This window comes from Otolemur garnettii, unplaced genomic scaffold (genome assembly GCF_000181295.1).
Source record: "Otolemur garnettii isolate 467f Iridium unplaced genomic scaffold, OtoGar3 scaffold00091, whole genome shotgun sequence".
Lineage (NCBI taxonomy): Eukaryota > Metazoa > Chordata > Mammalia > Primates > Galagidae > Otolemur > Otolemur garnettii.
The window spans coordinates 3344734-3362684 of record NW_003852486.1 but is presented as its reverse complement, the minus strand read 5'-3'; the positions used below and the strand labels follow the sequence as shown (position 1 = coordinate 3362684).

Sequence of the window (17951 nt, the reverse complement as noted above, 5' to 3'; positions counted from 1 at the left end):
AAAAAAAAAAAAAAAAAAGATTTAAGGTTTGTGAGGTTAAGGAAAGAATATTATCATAAGGAAGGAAAGACATTAATTTTTTTTTCCCCAGAGATAGAGTCTCACTCTGCTGTTCTGGGTAGATTGCTACAGCATCAACCTAGCTCACAGCAACCTCATACTCCTGGGCTTAAGTGATCCTCCTGCCTCAGCCTCCTGAGTAGCTGGGACTACAGATGCCCACCATAATGCCTGGCTAATTTATCTATTTTTAGTAGCGATAAGGCTCACTTTGGTCAGTCTGGTCTTGAACTCCTGAGCTCAAGGGATCTTTCTACCTCAGTCTCCCAGAATGTTGGGATTGCAGGCATGAGCCACCACACCTGACTAAGACTTTACAGTTTAAAGTCACCCCAGAGCTCTGATGGAGATGGACAAAGATTAGTGTTATTTTCATGCCTGCTGACACAATATCCATTCCACTGTCCATGAATTAAGGAGTAATTTTGACTTGCCCTGGATAGAGTGCTGGGGTGTCATCACAGCTCTCAGCAATCTCAAACTCTTGGGCTCAAGTGAGGCACTTGCCTCAGCCTCCTAAGTAGCTGGGCCTACAGGCACCTACCACAACACCTAGCTAGTTTTTCTATTTTTTGCTTAGACTGATCTTGAATTTAAGCAATCCATCTGCGTTGGCTTTCCAGAGTCTAGAATTATAGGCATGAGTTACCATGCTCAGCTCGACAAAATTTCAAGTCTTATCTAAGTTATCCCGAAGATCTAGTTAAGATACTTGAGGAAGGTAGCTATACTAAACAACAGATTTGCAATGTAGACTAAACAGCTTGTAATGGAATAAGGTGCCATCTAGGACTTTCATAGGTGGAGAGGAGAAGTCAATGCCTGGCTTCAAAGTATGTGCTGGCTCTCTTGTGAGGGGCTAATGTAGCTGGTGACTTTAAGTTGAAGTCAGTGCTCACCTACCATTCCACAAATCCTAGGGCCCTTAAGAATTATGCTAAATTTACTTTGCCTATGGCCCATCAATAGGACAAGAAAGCCTGGATAAGAGTACATCTGTTTACAACACGGTTTACTGAATATTTTAAGCCCATTGTTGAGAACTCGTGCTCAGAAAGAAAGACTCCTTTAAAAATATTACTTCTCATTGACAGCGCACCTGGTCATTGAAGGACTCTGATGTACAAGGAGATGAATGTTGATTTCATACCCACTAACACAATGTCAATTCCAATAGAATTGGAATTCTACAGAATTCCTATAGATTAAGGAGCAATTGAGATGTTCAAGTCTTATTACTTAAGAAATACATTTTGTGGGAGGCGCCTGTGGCTCAGTGAGTAAGGCGCCAGCCCCATATACCGAGGGTGGCAGGTTCAAACCCAGCCCCGGCCAAACTGCAACAAAAAATAGCCGGGCGTTGTGGCGGGCGCCTGTAGTCCCAGCTACTTGGGAGGCTGAGGCAGAAGAATCGCCTAAGCCCAGGAGTTGGAGGTTGCTGGAGCGACTCCGCTGCACTCTACCAAGGGCGAAAAAGTGAGACTCTGTCTCTACAAAAAAAAAAAAAAAAAAAAGAAATACATTTTGTAAGCCTATAGCTGCCGTAGATAGTGATTCCTTTGATGGATCTGGGCAAAGTAAATTGAAAACCTTCTGGAAAGGATTACCATTTAGATGTCATTAGGGATATTCATGATTCATTAGATGTCAAAATATCCATACTAAGAAGGGTTTGGAAGAATTTGATTCTGACCCTCATGAATGACTTTAGTGGAGAAGAAAGTAACTGCATATGTGATGGAAACAGCAAGAGAACTAGAATTAGAAGTGAAGCCTGAAGATGTGACTTCATTATTATAATCTCATGATAAAACTTGAATGAATGGGGTGGCCCCTGTGGCTCAAAGGAGTAGGGTGCTGGCCCCATATGCCAAAGGTGGTGGGTTCAAACCCAGCCCTGGTCAAAAACTGCAAAAAAAAAAACCAAAAAAACAAAAAAAACTTGAATGAATGAGCTCATTGGATGAGTTGCTTCCTGGGGATGAGCAAAGAACGCGATTTCTTGAGATAGAACCTCCTCCTGGTGAAGGTGTTGCCAACATTGTTGAAATGACAACAAAGAATTTACAATATTATATTGTACAAACAGTTAACAAAGGTGAGACATGGCAGCTTATGCCTGCAATCCCAGCACTCTGGGAGGCTGAGGTAGGAGGATCGCTTGAGGTTAGGAATTCCAGACCAGCCTGAACAAGAGGGAGACTCTGCCTCTACAAAAAACATAAAAATTAGCCATATATGTTCATGGGTACCTGTAATCCTAGCTACTTGGGAGGCTGAGGCAGGAGGATAACTTAAGCCCAGGAATTTGAGGTTGCTGTGAGCTGTGATAACACCACTGCACTCAAACCAGGATGAGAGAACAAGACTGTCTCAAAAACCAAACAAACAAAAAACCAAACAACCCCCCTCAAAAAACCAATTTAAGGTAGCTGAAGGGTTTGAGAGAATTGTCTTATTGTCTTCAATTTTGAAAGAAGTTCTAGTGTAAGATGTCATCAAATAGCCTCCTGTACCTATACTGTAGAGAACTTTTTTGTGAGTCAGTTCATGTGGCAAACCTCATTCTTGTCATTTTAAGAAATTGCCACATGGGCAGCACCTGTGGCTCAAAGGAGTAGGGCGCCGCCCCATATGCCAGAGGTGGCAGATTCAAACCCAGCCCCAGCCAAAAAAAAAAAAAAAAAGAAAAGAAATTGCCACAGCCACCCCAACCTTCAGCAAGGGGGTGTGACCACCCAATTATTCAGCAGCCATCAATATCGAGGCAAGACCCTCCACCGGGGATGTGTCAAAAAGATTATGACTTGCCTAGGGCTCAGAGGGCATTTTTAAATGAAGTAATATGTACTTGCAAACATACATAATGCTATTGCTCACTTAATACACCAAAATACAGTTAAGCATAACTTTTATATGCACTGGAAAACCAAAAAAAGTGTGGGTGACTCACTTTGAAGCGATATCCACTTTACTGTAGTGGTGTGAAACCGCAAATGGCGGGATCTTGCCTTTACTCAAATGAGCCAGGAGGGCAGAACTGTCAGGGTCTGATAGGTGATGACTTTCAATTCCAGATTTTTAAGGAGTGTGGCTCATCAATTCATTACCGTATTAACTGAGAGCACAGAGTTCCAGGGAGCTAAATAGATGGGGTGAGAATAGAACCTAGCCTCACACCAACAGGATGGGGCTCTCTCTTTCCAGGATAGGCGGGTGTACCTTGGAGGGTGAATCTGCCTTCATCTGGTCTCTCCCTTCCTAGTGTCTTTATCTGCCATGTCCCCACTTACCATGCTCAGCTCTCCCTGTTCTCTCGGGCTCAATTCTAGGGTGATTTTACATTGTCCGCGCTCACCCTATCCCGGCCCTGCCCCTCTGGTTCGGTCTTGGATTCACTCATCGCTGTCCGTCACGGCCCGTCTCAGGCCCTTGGCTGCTCCAGTCCAACTTGCAGCATAGGATCGGCCAGGCCTGGCTCCACCGGGCTCACCTGCCCCTGGGACCTCGGGTCGCCCTCGCCCCGCCCCTCCACGGCCTTTCTCCTTGCTCTAGCTCCTCCCCAGGGCCTGGCTAGCTTCTCCCCACGCTCTGCACCGACCCTGCAGCGTCCCCTGCTGGTCGCGCGTGCGTTCTGCGGTTGCCACCTCGCCGAGGACCGGCCAGCCGCGCGCGGTTGTCTTGGAGAGGGACACACAAGTGACGCCGTCGCGGGTTGGTCGCATCTGGTCAGTAGACGCAGAACAGAGACCCCTGATTCCGCCACCCCTGGTGAACCCCACAGAGTCCTGTCCTAACAATCCGCCTGCACAAGATCCCCGAGGCGCTGCGGACAGCACCAGCATGTCGAACGAGCCCGGCGCGCCCGGGGCCTCGCCCAGGGTCCCGCGTCCGGGGACGCAGAAGGCGTCCGGGTCAGTGACTAAAAAGGGAGAGCGCGCGGCCAAGGAGAAGCCGGTGTCCGCGCTGCCGCCTGTAGGCGAGGAGGAGCCGAAAAACCCCGGTACGCTGGCGCTGGGGGGAGATGGGCCCCAGGCTGCGTCCCACCCCGCGACTCGCTGCTGAGGTTGAGCTCCGCCGACTGAGCTCCTGAACCTCAGCTTGGTAAATGAATTGAACTTGATCTTAAAGAACCCACACTCCGGTTGGGGATGCTGAGAAATACAACCTTTGTGTGTATGGAAGGCCCAAGGGTGACGAGAGGACAAAGGGAGACTGCTAGGCGGTGTTTTTGAGAAGTTTTTATAGATGTTCATTCATTTACTCGACAATTACTTTTTTCCTTTTTTTTTTTGAGACCGAGTCTTACCCTGTTGTCCTGGGTAGAATGCCATGATATCATAGCTCACAGCAACCTCAAACTTGTGCGGGCAAGTGATCCTCCTGCCTCAGCCTCCTAAGTATGGGGTACTACAAGTGACTACAGGAGCCCACCACAGTGCCTGGCTAGTTTTTCTATTGTTAGTAGAGACAGGGTCTCACTCTTGGTCAGATTGGTCTAGAATTCCCGAGCTTAAGCAGTCCAACTGCCTTTGCCTCCCAGAGTGCTAGGACTATAGGCCTGAGCCACTGAGCTCAGCTCAAGAATTACTTTTCCAATGCCCACTCTGGGGCCAGGTGTGATACAGAGGATAACAACATGGGCAGTCCTGCCCTCATGGATTTACATTCGCTGGGAAAAGAAAACAATTAGAATGCATAAGTAGGGGTGTGGTTCTTTTTGTTGCAAGTGATAGAACCCCATCCAACTCTAAGCACAAAAGGGAATTTATTGGAAGACTTCTTGATACAAATCTGCAAGCTTTGCCTTCCTTAAGGGACTTGCTGTTCCTGGAATCAGGTTAAAACAACTTGGGAAAAGGATTTGATTGTTCCACGTTGGCCATCTCCTTGTCAGTGCTGGTGTTTGGGAAGAAGGAATTATGAGAGCTGGAGGATAAGCATCTTCTAGAAGGGTGGACAAGACAATCTAGAGTCTGCTATGCGATAAACACACACACACACACACACAAATGGAGTGGAAAGGGCAGAGAATGGAGGCAGAGAGATGTCAGCAGCTCAGCCCAGAGACAGTGGTAGCTGGGATAGGGCAGTGAGGATAGAGAGGGGTGGATGGGTTAGGTTCCTGGGAGAAACACTTCAGAGACAGAAATAGGAAGAGTCAGTGAAAGACTGGACAGGGTGGGGGTGAGGGACACAGTAGGAAATCTTCTCAGGTTTCTGGATGGGGTGTGGGGTGGGTGGAGGTGCCATTTAAGGAGATGGGATAGCCTGCAGGAGGGGGGTATAAGGGAGGATCTCCAACAGGTGATACCAGCTGGGCAGTGGGACACAGGGGTCTGGAATGCTGAAGCAAGGTTAGGGGTGGAGATATTACTTTGAGAGCTGCTGATGTTCTGACGTAGTTAAGGCCTAGGAATGAAAGGGATTCCCAAGCAAGGAGGGAGTGAAACTAGAGGAGAGGGGTCAGGACCAGTCTCTGAGAGGCTTAGAGGAGGAGAAGCTGGCAGGGAAACCTGAGCAGTCTCAGCAGAGAGGTGGGGTAGAATGTGATGAGGACCCTGGGTAGGGCACCACGGAGGTCATGGAGGCTTTAGCAGGCGTCATGTTGTGGCAGGGACAGATGTTAGGTAGAGAGTGATGTAGGAAGGCATCTCAGTTTAGAGGAAATCACATATGATGGTTTCTATTGCTCAAGAAACTTCGAGGGGGAGGCCCTTAGCAGTTAGGAGTGTGGGCAGGGAAGAGAGCAGGAGTTGTGCTGTCCTTTAGGCAACTATACCCCGTTAAGCAGACAAGGTCTGATCCCACTGTCGCACAAAGGTCTGTGGGACAAGGCTCATCTACAGCAGTGCTTTTCAAGGTGATGTGCTTGGATCAGCTGCTTTGGCATCATCTATGAGCTTGTTAAAAATGCATGTTCATGGGCCCCACCTAGACTATGGAATCAGAATTTCTGGGGATGAGGCCCAGGACATTGTTTTAACAGTCTGGGAAGGTCAGGAAGTGTGCAGGGCCAGCCCTGCCAGGGTCACCCCGCCTCCTTATGCCTTACCCGCTAGGTGTATCCAGCTGTGCGCCTGGGTTCCCGCTGACCACTGCACACAGGAGAAAGGCGCGCCTCTCACCCCTTTCCCAGGAACCCCAAACCTCCCTGCTTTCTGCCCCAACACTTGCTAAGCTGAGGTCCTGCTAGTCCCTCCACACCCTCAGGGCCGGTACTCTACTGCCACCTGCTGCCTGTGGCCTGCATGGTGTTGCTTAGAGGCTGCGAGGCTCAGGGTCCGGGCTGTTCCGCACTTGGCAGGGACCCCGCCCCTTTTCCAGGAACCACTTCTTCCTGGGGTGCCCACGGGAGAAGCTGGCTAGAGCAGGGCTCTCTTAGAGACTCAGACACTTGAGGTTTGCAAAGCTTCTTCGGGACCGGACGTGGCGGCACGTCCGAGTTGCTAGGACTGAGTTGATCTTCCGGAAGCCGAAAACGCGCCGTCCCAGGGAGAGCCGCGTACACGCTTCTCAAATCAAAGTCCGCGCCCGGCTCACTCGGCGTGTGGGCGTGGGAGCGAGAGGAATTGCGCTGCTTTCTCCGAGGGACTCTGGGCAGCGCCAGCAGAGAGGGGACACAGGCTGGGCTAACACCGGCGAAGGCAGCGGTCCAACTTAGGGGGAGAGCGGCGCGGGTGGTGGGCTTGTCCCTTGGCGCCGGTTGGCAGCACCTAAATGAGGCACTGCTGCAGCCTCGGGCGCAACTCTTGCCGCCCTACTGCTTCCTCTTGGGGTCGGTCCAGCGCACTGCACGTGTTAAATGGCGGCAGCAACGTTGGTCTGCGCTGGGACGCGGACCTCGGGCGCCCCCTGGCGGCCCCGGCCCGGCAGCGCCCAGCTCACCGCACCCGCTCCGCCCCGCCCCGCCCCGCAGAGGAGTACCAGTGCACCGGGGTCCTGGAGAACGACTTCGCCGAGCTCTGCACGCGCTCGGGCTACACGGACTTCCCCAAGGTTGTCACCAGGCCCCGCCCCCACCCGACCTTCGTACCGTCCGCCTCCATGTCCGAAAAACCCGCCATAGGTGAGTGACCGCGAGGCGTCCGTCCGCAGCCGCCCTTCAGAGGTAGGGCATCATCATCTTGTGTGAGAGCCCGGGGAGGCTCCAAGGGGCGAAGGTGGCAGGTGCTGTGTACCTGTCCAACCCAGGAGGAGGCGAGCCCGGCCGGGGAAGCATCGCCCGCGGGCAGGCGGTGTACTTCAACCCCGGATCGTGTCCCCTCTCCTCACCCCCGCCTTCCAGACGACCAGCGGTTGTCGGGGTCCTGCAGCCTCAACAGCCTGGAGAGCAAATACGTGTTCTTCCGGCCCACCATCCAGGTGGAGCTGGAGCCGGAGGACAACAAGTCAGTGAAGGAAATCTACATCCGCGGTGAGCCCCGCTCTGTGCGCCCTCCCTGGCCGCCCCTCCCTGGCCGCCCCTCCCAAGCCTGAGAGCCTTCCTCCTCTTCCTCCTCCCTGGCTGCAGGTTGGAAGGTCGAGGATCGGATCCTGGGCATCTTCTCTAAATGTCTGCCCTCCCTTAGCCAGCTACAGGCCATCAAGTGAGGGGCACCCGGGGGCGGGTGGGGGGCCAGCGTGGGGTATGGGCTACTGATGGTTTGGAAGAGGGAACAGAAGGGGAACTGAGGACCCCAGGGACTGTGGGGAGGTGAGTGGTCCTGGGGAGGAGGGGGGTGTTTCCAGTGAGAGATGCCCCAACTCTACGTTTATCTACTCCCCCCAATGCCAGCTTGTGGAAAGTGGGGCTGACCGATAGCACCCTGACCACCTTCATCACCCTCCTGCCTCTCTGCTCACCCACACTCAGGTCAGCAGAGAGGGAGGTCCCAGGGCCTGGGCAGCATTGCTGGGTGGGTTGTCAGAGGGCAGCTGAAAGGGTGGCTCCTATGGGCTTGGGCTGCATCCCTGTGGAAACAGTCAGTGTCTATTGGATCATGAAGCCCCCATTAGACAAGAAGCTGGGTCCCCTTTTTTGGGCCACCCCAGACCTCAAAGAGCCCAGCCTTCAATCTTTGGTGCTCATCCATGTCCGCTGCACCAGTCCCCTTACCATAGTTCCCTCCCTGAAGGTTCTGTGTCTCCACTGGCAGGCTGCCTTGCTCCTGTGGGTGGGGTAGATGCTCCTTGAGGGCAGGGACTATGTCTCCTCCAGCTGGAAATGCCCAGCACCCTGGAGAGAACACCAAGAAACACATATTTTATCCCATCACAGCAATGAGAAGCGGTTCAGCTAGCAGAAAAATAACCGTCATGAATTAATCTTATAAATAATACAATAAAATAAGTCATAAGCTACTTTCAGGTAAATGTAATCAAGTTCTTTTTTTGAGAGAGCCTTGCTTTGTTACCCAGGCTGGAGTGCAGTGGTTCAATCATAGATCACTATAGCCTCAAACTCCTGGGGTCAAGTGATCCTTCTGCCTCAGCCTCCTGAGTGGTGGAGACTCCAGATGTGTGCCACCATGCCTGGCTAGTGGGAGGCTGGGAGTTCGAGACCATTGTCATAGTGCTGTTAGAGAAGCCATTGCCTTTTGGAGAGGCTGTGTAACAAACTAACCTCAAGATTTAGTGCAGTGGTTCTCAACCTTCCTAATGTTGTAACCCTTTAATAAACAGTTTCTCATGTTGTGGTGACCCCCAACCATAAAATTATTTTCATTGCAGTATTTGTATGGGGTGTATGTGATGGGGTTGGCGCGATGATCACGCTGGCTACTCCTATGTGGGTGTATCTGCATGTGGTTGGACCCGCCTGGTTTGGTGTCTCCATTCCTAAGACCATCGGAAATATGTGTTTTCTGATGGTCTGAGGCGACCCCTGTGAAAGGGTTGTTTGACCCCCAAAGGGGTCGCGACCCACAGGTTGAGAACCACTGATTTAGTGGCTTGGCTGGGTGTGGTGGGTCATGCCTATAATCCCAGCACTTGGGAGGCTGAGGCGAGTGGATTGCCTGAGCAAATGACCCCTATCTCTAAAAAATAGCTGGGCAGGGTGGTGCCTGTAGCTCGGAGTAGGGCTCTGGCCCCACATACTGGAGGTGGTGAGTTCAAACCCAGCCCCAGCCAAAATTGCAAAAAAAAAAGAAAGAAAATAGCTGGGCATTGTGGTGGGTGCCTGTAGTCCCAGCTACTTGGGAGGCTGAGGCAAGAGAATCACTTGGGCCCAAGAGTTTGAGGTCGCTGTGAGCTGTGACGCCATGGCAGTCTACTGAGGGCAATAAAGTGAGACTCTGTCTCAAAAAGAAAAAAAAGATTTAGTGGCTTAAGACAACAAACATTATAGTATCTCATAATTTTTGTGAGACAGCCTGGTGTAGGTTAACCAGGTGATTCTGGTGCAGGGTCTGTCTTGAGTTTGCCCTAAAGCTTTTGATTTGGGCATTACAGTTGATCTCAGGGGTCAACTCAGGGACTTCTGTGCTGCTTCAAAGCTGACTTGTATGGCTGGCCCTGGCCTTCTCCACAGGCTGTCTGAGTGTTCGTATAGCATGGTAGCTGGCCATCTGAGAGAGTGCTACAGAGCACCCAGGATGAAACCCTTCCCCTCACTTTAACATAGTGTGTTCATTAGAAATGAGTCACAGCTGGGTATGGTGATTTATACCTTGTAAACCTAGTATGGTGGGAGGCTGAGCCCTTATGTCTGTGGTGACACCACTGCACTCTAACCTGGGCAGAGAGCAGGAACCTGTCTTCTCCTCCCCACTCTGCACCCCCTAAATGAGTCACTAGGTGCAGCCCACACTTGGAGTGGGCTACACAAGGGCATGAATACCAGGAGGTGGGAGTAATTGAAGGCCATCTTAGAGACCACTGTACCACAGGTCACCGACTTGGGGAGTGGCCCTTTCACACAGCCATACCCAAGTCATTCTGGGGAGTTGTCACATATGATTCCTACTTTGGGGTATACTTGATTTTCTAGCTGCTCCCCACAGACCCACACTTCCTCTCTCCCAATACCTGGCCTCAGTGATACCTCCTGGTTCTCAGATCTCCCCCACCCTCAGGAAGGTGTCTCTGGAGGGGAACCCACTGGAGCAGCAGTCCTACCACAAGCTCATGGCGTTAGACAGCACGTGAGACTCACCCTCTTACCTGGGCTTGTCCCTATCCCACACCTCTTTAGTTCCCACCCTTCCTTGCTCTGCTAGCATCTATGCTGGGGCCCTGGATGGCAGGCCAGATGGCCCTTGTGCCCCGGGGAGATTGGTGCTGTGCTGGTGCTTCCCTGGGCCTCCCTCCCCCTGCCCCAGGATAGCACACTTGTCCCTGCGGAACAACAACATCGACGACTATGGTGCGCAGCTCATGGGCCAGGCGCTGTCCACACTGCACAGCTGCAACCGGACCCTCGTCTCTCTCAATCTGGGCTTCAACCACATCGGGGACCGGGGCGCGGGCTACATCGCCGATGTGCGTGCTCTGCGGGGGGAGCCTCCAGTCGCGGGGACGAATCTCCAGGCGCCCACGCACCCCCTCCATGCCTCTGCAGGGCCTGCGACTGAACCGCTCCCTGCTCTGGCTGTCCCTGGCCCACAACCGTATCCAGGACAAGGGTGCCCTGAAGCTGGCCGAGGTGAGTGTGCCAAAGGGGCAAGGCCTGGCGCAGACCCGTCTCCCTGGCGTCTGAGGCGGCTGCCGGCTTCTCCCAGGTCCTGGGCCCCTTCGAGCTGACACACACCGAGGTGGTGGAGCGCCGGCGGCTCCTGCTGGAGAAGGGGACGCAGGGTCGACTGCGGTCGGTGAGCAGACCCCTCCGAGACCCCTCCGACCCCTACCCTCGGCTTCCTTGATAGGCTGCTTCGCAGCAAACTGGCCTCCCTCGCAGTCACCATCTTCCTCTCCGCCTCATCTGTATCTCAGGGGCGTTTGCCAGGTCCCTGCTGGGTGGACTCGGATTGCAGAACCCCCTGTGGGCCATAGAGTGTTTGGTTAAGAGAAAAAAATAATCAGATTTAGAATCTGCCTGGTCCACATACCAGCTTTAATTCTAGCTGTGCCTTGGTTTTCTCATCTGTCAATGGGGATAATTCTACCTATTCAAAAGGTCATTGAGAGGTTTAAATGACTTAGTTCATGCAATGCACTTACAGTAGTGCCTGGCACTTAGCTGCTGTTTTCCCACCAATGTGGAGAAAGCTCCTGGCTTTGTCCCCACCCATTTTCTCTGCTGTTTCCTTCCAACAGAGGAGCTGTGTCCCTCACAGAGGAGCCACCCATTATTTTAGCATGTAGGGAGGTGGTGGTGGTGGGGCATGCTGCCAACCTGACTGCTACCTGGGCATGGTGCTGCCATCCCCTGCCTCCACTGAGGAAGGGGCTCTGGCTTCCTCTTCCATGCCCTCCCACTGGGAGCACAGCCGTCCTCCTCTAGGCATGCGGACTCAAAACTTGACCGTGAGAGGAGCCAGATGATGGGGTTCAGCAGTATCACACTTGACAAGGTGGACAAGTTGCAGACAATAAAAGCTCCTAAGGGCCTGGCCAAGAAAAAGGACAAACCAGGGGTAGGTGTGTTGCGAGAGAGAGATGGCAATGGTGGGTGAGGGAGAGGCAGAAGGGAGTCCACACTGAAGGGTCCCACAGCCCAGGGTCCTGACCCCAGCTCCTCATCTCTGCGAACCTTCCCCGTAGGATGTGGTCAAGAAAGAGGAGAAGTCAGGGTCTGGGCAGTCTCCTACACAGGCAACCCCTAAAAAAGAAGATGCCGCAAAGATAAGCAAAGGGAGTAAGTGTCAGCCCTCTCTGCCACCACCTTTCTGAGTGATGAATGTGGGGGGTTGCTTTGGCTGTGTCCTTCTGGGTCTTACTTTCTTCTCATAGCGAGATGATGTGCAAAGCCCTACCCAGCCCAGACATCCTGACCTACCACTCTCACATCCATGTTCTCAGGGCTGGACTCCTATGGCCTGGTCCTCAGGCAAGGAACCCCCTTCTTGGCAGCCCCTCTCCCAGGTGCTTCCATTGCACCCAAACTCAAAGTCCTCACAGTTCAGGGTTCGGGGAGCCCCTGCCTCATCCCACCCATTCTCTCCGGGAGTGGGCAGTATTGGAAGTGTGCACTGTGCATTCTGGCTCCTCTTCTGGCCCTAGAGGTGACTATCACTGAGCAGAAGCCAACCAAGGGAAAAGGGACCAAGAGCGGGAGCAAAGAGAAGCGCAGCATTCTCCTGGAGTCTGAGGTGAGGCACCTCTCTAGGGTTCCACCTGGCCCACAGCTCCCACCCCACCCCCTCCTGGAGTGTAGTCTCCAGTCCTATACTGTGGCAGCAGCTACTTACCTTCAAATCTGTCCTCTGTTCCTGTCCTAGCCACACTTGCACCCCCTCCATCCAACTGGAGCCCAGTGCCCCTTCTCCCCTTCTGATTTGGGTAGACTCTCCACTCTTGTTTTATTAGCAGCCCACATTTGGATTCTCTGTCTCAACTCAGGCTACGTCCCCAGAGGCTATCAGCTTATCATCACCACCCCTACCACTGCTGGGCAGGAGGAAAGCGTGTTCTCCTTTGCCCATCGTCTGTTCCCTGAGAAAGCCTGGGCATCTGCATAGTTGAGACCTTTCTCCTTTGTCCCTGCGTCCATCCCTCCTTTCTCCTTCCAACTTGGACCAACTAGCTCCTCACTTCTGAAATCTTCCTGGGTCACCTCTGTCGCACCCCCTCCAGTGTCAGCTGTCTAAGGACCTGTCTGCCCATTTTGCCTCCTGTATCAGATGGACCCTCCACCCCCAACATTCTAGGCAGGGAAGGGCCTCCTCCCCTTTCAGGAATCTCTCTGGCACTCCAGACAAGATCTCACAGAAGAGGTTAACATGGAAGAAGATGGGGTTTGCCTTTCAACTTTCACTCTGTTTCTGCCCATCTGGATCATGATATATTTCTCACCAGAATGACGTCAGTTTCTTTTCAACCTGTCTTCATTGTCACCTCCCTCTAACCCATCCTCACTGCTCTAGGTTTTAGGAAATACCTAGACGTGAATGTCACGTGTCATCATATGCCTCCAAGACCCTTTGCCTTATTTTTTTTTCTTTGCCCAGACACTTTTCTCCTCATTTTCATCTGCTAATGTCCATACATACTCAATTTCAGCTCACAGGCCACCTCTTCTGGGAGACCATTCCTGAATCCCCAGCCTGGGCTAGATGTCCGCTCTGTGCTCTCACAGTGCTCTGGGCCTCTTCCTCTCAGGTGTTACACTGTACTCGTTACTTTCTGGCTCCCGCACAGGAAAGAGCTTCTTGAAGGCCCAGCACCCAGGGCAAAGTCTGGGCTGAAGCTGGCAGTCAGAACAGGTCTGCCGAGTGAAGCCTGTTGACCAGCTGCTCCTTCCCCTGTGGCAGTCAGTGCTCTGTTTTAACAGCTGGTTGCTGAGGCTACCGAGGTGGTCAACCCTCTCCTGGAGCCTGTGGAGCACCGAGATGGGAAGGTTTTCATGCCAGGAAACAAGGTCCTTTTGCACCTCAACCTCATCCGTACGTCTGCCAGCCGCCCTGCCCTCCTCCCATGGGGCCACTTAGGCCCCATCCCACCCCAACTCTATGGAGATGTGGTCCTGCCATTGGGCATCACGCTGTCAGAGGCCCTCTAGCATGGAGCTGGGGCGAGGGGAGTGCTGAGGAAGGTAATTAGGGTCTGAGGGGACTTAGAAAGACAGTGGGCAGAGAATGGAAAAGGTAAAGGGAAGCCAGGAATCAGGGGAGGAAATTAGAGCAGGACAGAGGGCCTGTGAGCTTGGGGGGCTAGAGAAGCCAGGCTGCTGAGGGTGCCAGGTGCCAGGAGGCTAGGGGCAGGTGGCCACCCTTCTGTACCTCCTCTAGGGAATCGCATCACTGAGGTGGGGCTGGAGGGCTTCCTGGCTGCAGTACAGTATCAGGCGCAGTTCTCCAAGGCTAAGAGTGTGTCCAAGGGCCCCGTGGGGCTGTTGTGGCTGTCTCTGGCGGTGAGTCCCTGTCTCTTTCTTGCTTCTGCTGCTGCTGCAGGTAACTTCTATCTCCCATTCCCAAGGAAGGCCTGTGCTTTCCCTGATTCTGTAACATAACCTCCATTCCTCAAGATCAGCATCCTCATCACCCTGCCTTTTCAGTGTCCCTAGCCCTTAACCCCCTCTGCTCTAGGATTTTTTTTTTTTATTCCTAGGGGAGTAATGTTTCCTAGTCAGCTGTCAGCCTCCGTTTTCCTCTTTCAGAAAAACTGCTTCTCCCCGCAATGTCCCACGTACGCCACCATCCAGGAGCTGATGCTGCCAAGGGACCCCATCAAGGCCAAGCTCAGGGAGGAGGAGGCCACACCTTTCCCCACGTAGACCCCTGCCACCTGCTTCCCTGAGACTCTGGGCCACAGAAGAACTTCCTGTCCCTGTGGGAGGTCAGCCCAGTACAGTGTTGGTATAGTCTTTGTTGAGGTTGTCTGAAAACTCTTCTGGAACTACTTAGAATATTTGGATTGAGTCTGTTCATGTTGCTTGGCCAGAAACGGCAGAGAAGTGATGGTCTGAATCTCTTTACAGTCCTACTGGGGATGATCTAGGCCCTGTGCCATCAGCTAGCTGGGGTGTTGTTCCTTTGCCTCCCAGGGGGTTAGCTTTTGCTCAGGCAGGAGTCTGAGCTCCCTCGGAAACATGTGCCATGCCAAGGTTTGCATTCAGGACTTGGCAGTGGGATTATGATTGACACACAGACTGTGGCGAGGAGGTGGGAGGACTAGGGAGGATGGGGCGGAGGACTCAGCACACCCATCCTCAGATTCTGCTTCTCCCTGTCTGGCTGCTCCAGGTGTTTGGTGTAGCGAGGCGAGGCCCCAACTCAAGAGAAAGCACAAAGGCTTGGCAGGCCGCTTTGGAGAGGGTGCTAAGCCTCTCAACATAAACATAGGAAAGGCCAAGCATTAAACATGAACCCTAATGACACTGCCTGCTGAGGATGGCAGTTTGAAACAAGACAGCAGTGTGACAGTGCTGCCTCCACTGAAGTGAACTCATGGTGCCCAGAATGCACAGGATGGCTCCAGGGAGTTCCCAACCCATAGGACGCTTCAGGACAAGGGGACTAGGGACTAGTCCTCACCTTAAGCAGAGCTAACATGTCCCACACACCCTGGCCCCCACTTCCCTCTTTCAAGTACACCCAGCACTGCCCCGTTCCACTTGTCCTATGTGTGGCTCAGCTGCTCTGTGGGCCTCTTCTGCCTCCTCATGGTCTGGCTGCCTCAGCTGCTGCTTCTCCAGGGCAAACAGAGCATATGAAGGGGCTTGGTAATAACTATCACCCCAGCTTCTGCAGTGGCCCCTGTGCCCCATCCTAAAACTTTGGTGATGTTGTACCCTATGCTTCACTGTGCATAGTGCCTGTATCAGTCCTGGTGCCCATGGCAGAGCCTTGTGTCATGAGAGTTGGGGTGAGACTGTCAGAAATGTGGGACTTGAGGAGTCCCACACTGAAGGCAGAGGGACAGAGTCAACATGGGTAGTTACAGTCCTGGGGGTGGGCCATGCCTGCAGGAAGGGGATGATGACAATGAGAACTTGGCAAGGCCCAAGATGATCCTCTTTAGGTTTTGCCTATATAGTCCTAAAGGTCACTGAGGGCGGCTCACAAAGCCAGTCACCCTGTGTCCACTGCTCTTCTGCATTTGTGGGTGGGTGCTGCACAACACAGTCTGCATGCCACCCAGCTCAGTGAGGACACATCTGAAGTCATGGTAGTGCTCTAGCCAGTCTCATAGGAATAGCGACAGCTTCTCTTATCACAGTGGTCCCAAGAATCACACACACACAATTGAAGAATATTTAACTTTTCTTTAAAAAAAAAAAAAAACCTTAACCATGAAAGGAAGAAAATAAGAGTATACATTATCTTAACAGCAAAACCGTCATTTCCATATCTGTATTTTATATATTATATATATTTTTATATATATATATATGTATATATACACCTAGCACAGTGTGTATATTCTGTTCACTGGGGAGAGGGCTGAGGACATGGTGGCGACGGGGCCAGTGCTGCAATGGCCCTGGGGCAGTTCAGGGACTCCAGCATTCAGATCCCTAAGCCCACCTCCGTACCTGCTATGCTGCTTCTCTATAGGGAGAGGGTGGGGAAGGGTGAACATAGGAGAGAGTCCCCATCTTGTGAAGATAAGAAGTCCTGGGAGGAAGGGAGTAGCTGGGAATCCAGCTGCATGGGGTAGGGTGGCTTTAGAGCCAAGTGGGACTGGAGGCCAGAAGCCCTCCCTGCCATAGGGGACAGGGACACTTAGGCCTGGCTCCCTGATCCTGGAGCCCAGCTGTTAACAGGAGATTCCAGCACTCCAGGAACAGAAACAAAATCGTCTAAGTTATGTATAGAGCAGAGATGCACATACAATACATACATATTTATAGGAAACCAAAGTGACCTAGAGAAGGAGAGGCACGTGCCTCCACCTGGAGCCCTGCCGAGAAAGGGAGAGGGAGAAAGTGCGTCTACACAGAAACCTCCACCTTTCACTTGCACATCCAGGTGCACACGCACACGTGCTCACATGCGTGTGGGCAGGGCAGCCTGCGGGGAGCAGTCAGCATGCTCAAGGGGACACAGGCCTTGGAGGGTAGATAAGGGAGGGAAAAAGACACTGACACCTGACTCCAGTCTGAGCAGACCAAGTAACATGCGGATCCCCCCCGAGGCCTCAGCCGGATCCTGGTTTCCCCAATGTGGCTCCCACAGAGAGGAAGTTTTGGGCCTCCCCATCCTGCACCCCAGTCTAAGGCCAGTGCTCAGAGGAGGAATGGGGTGCAGATGTGGTTTGGATGGTTATGGTCCTGGCGATGTGGCTGTGTCTACTGTGCCGTCTTCCAGGGGTGTGTCAGAGCCTGTGGGAGGATGGTGACAGTAAGATTGGCCAGGCTTGAGATGACCCATTTCTTCATGTTTTGTCCAGACAGTTCTCAGGCTCATTAGAGTAGCTCCTCCCACCCCCCTTCCAGAAATTCTAGTTTCTTGGGGGTCCTAAATAAGGATGTTTACTGGACCAAACTTTTGTTCTGTCAGTACCCCATTCCCTGATATCAAGCAGGAATATGCTGCATCTTCCTGAGTTAGAGCACAGGCATGTCCCTGGACCCTCCGATATGGTTCTGAATTGCTCCATAAAAGCAGGTCTATGGTGTGAGACCATCTGGTTCCTTACCTCCACAGCACAAGGAAAAGAGGGATCAGTTCTAAGTGTCCCATTTTTAGGGCAGCTTCTGTAATGTTTCCCTAAAAAGATCCCTTGCTGAAGCCAAGGGAATGAATTCGTTACACTCAGGGAAACTAGACTCTGAGAACCACTACCTCTCAAAGTGTCTGGTGACATTTCCTCACAAGCTCATGACCTCCTCCCCCATGGCAGGTACAAAGTAGGAACCAGTTCCACTCACCATCATCAGGGTAGGCCCCCAGTTCGTGGCTGTTTCTGGAGTCAGAGGCCAGGGGCTCCTTAGGAGGGGAGAGGGAGCTGTCTGTCCATCTGGCCATCTCCGCATGGACACTGCCTACAGGTGTGGTGCCACCTGACGACTCTCCCCCAAGGGTTTTGAGCAGCTCCTTGTGGGCCAGTTCCATGTCCTGCAAGAGTTGCAGGGAAGGTCTGCTCAAACCCTCTGATTCCCAAGCCTAGGGAAAAGGGTCACATTCTGATTTGTGCTGGGCCCTGGGGCTGGGTGTGCTGAGGGAAGAACCCCAGTCCAGGACAGGAACTAGGGCCCTGTGAAGGAAGACACACAGCTCATCACAGGGAATGGTCTTATCAGGACAGAGGTTTCCAGGGACCTGAGCCCTGTTTTCTCTCACCTTGAGCCTGTTGAGCTTGAGGGT

At 52.6% G+C, this 17951-nt stretch overlaps 3 protein-coding genes across 3 annotated transcripts in view; 2 read left to right on the top strand and 1 right to left on the bottom strand.

The window, feature by feature from the left end:
• The window catches only part of PEAR1 (platelet endothelial aggregation receptor 1), a 28970-nt gene extending 14074 nt beyond the window's left edge, over positions 1-14896 (top strand). Inside the window, exon 24 of the mRNA XM_003795234.3 lies at positions 14886-14896. The gene's annotated coding sequence lies outside the window, so the exon portion shown is untranslated. The remainder of the gene's footprint in view (positions 1-14885) is intronic.
• On the top strand, positions 3742-14482 carry LRRC71 (leucine rich repeat containing 71). The gene is made up of 15 exons (XM_003795233.1): positions 3742-4063; positions 6980-7129; positions 7349-7477; positions 7574-7649; positions 7838-7915; positions 10119-10187; positions 10365-10524; positions 10604-10687; positions 10764-10853; positions 11472-11618; positions 11746-11839; positions 12205-12293; positions 13475-13586; positions 13932-14053; positions 14300-14482. Exons 1-15 carry the CDS (start codon positions 3904-3906, stop codon positions 14414-14416), a joined length of 1677 nt encoding a protein of 558 aa, XP_003795281.1. The 5' UTR covers positions 3742-3903; the 3' UTR covers positions 14417-14482.
• A 1087-nt stretch (positions 14897-15983) lies between the features above and the next one.
• The window catches only part of ARHGEF11 (Rho guanine nucleotide exchange factor 11), a 116368-nt gene continuing 114400 nt past the window's right edge, over positions 15984-17951 (bottom strand). The window contains 3 exon segments of the mRNA XM_023516400.1: positions 15984-16966; positions 17516-17702; positions 17928-17951. The exon segment at positions 17928-17951 is cut by the window's right edge and continues 75 nt beyond it. Of these exon segments, the coding sequence (XP_023372168.1) occupies positions 16908-16966; positions 17516-17702; positions 17928-17951 (270 nt within the window). The 3' untranslated portion in view covers positions 15984-16907.

Excerpts from the sequence above, each read along its gene's own strand:
- LRRC71 (XM_003795233.1), top strand. The coding sequence starts at position 3,904 with ATGTCGAACGAGCCCGGCGCGCCCGGGGCCTCGCCCAGGGTCCCGCGT. Across the intron at positions 11,619-11,745 it reads AGAAAAAGGACAAACCAGGG|GATGTGGTCAAGAAAGAGGA; the intron begins GTAGGTGTGTTG and ends CCTTCCCCGTAG. Across the intron at positions 14,054-14,299 it reads TGTTGTGGCTGTCTCTGGCG|AAAAACTGCTTCTCCCCGCA; the intron begins GTGAGTCCCTGT and ends TTCCTCTTTCAG.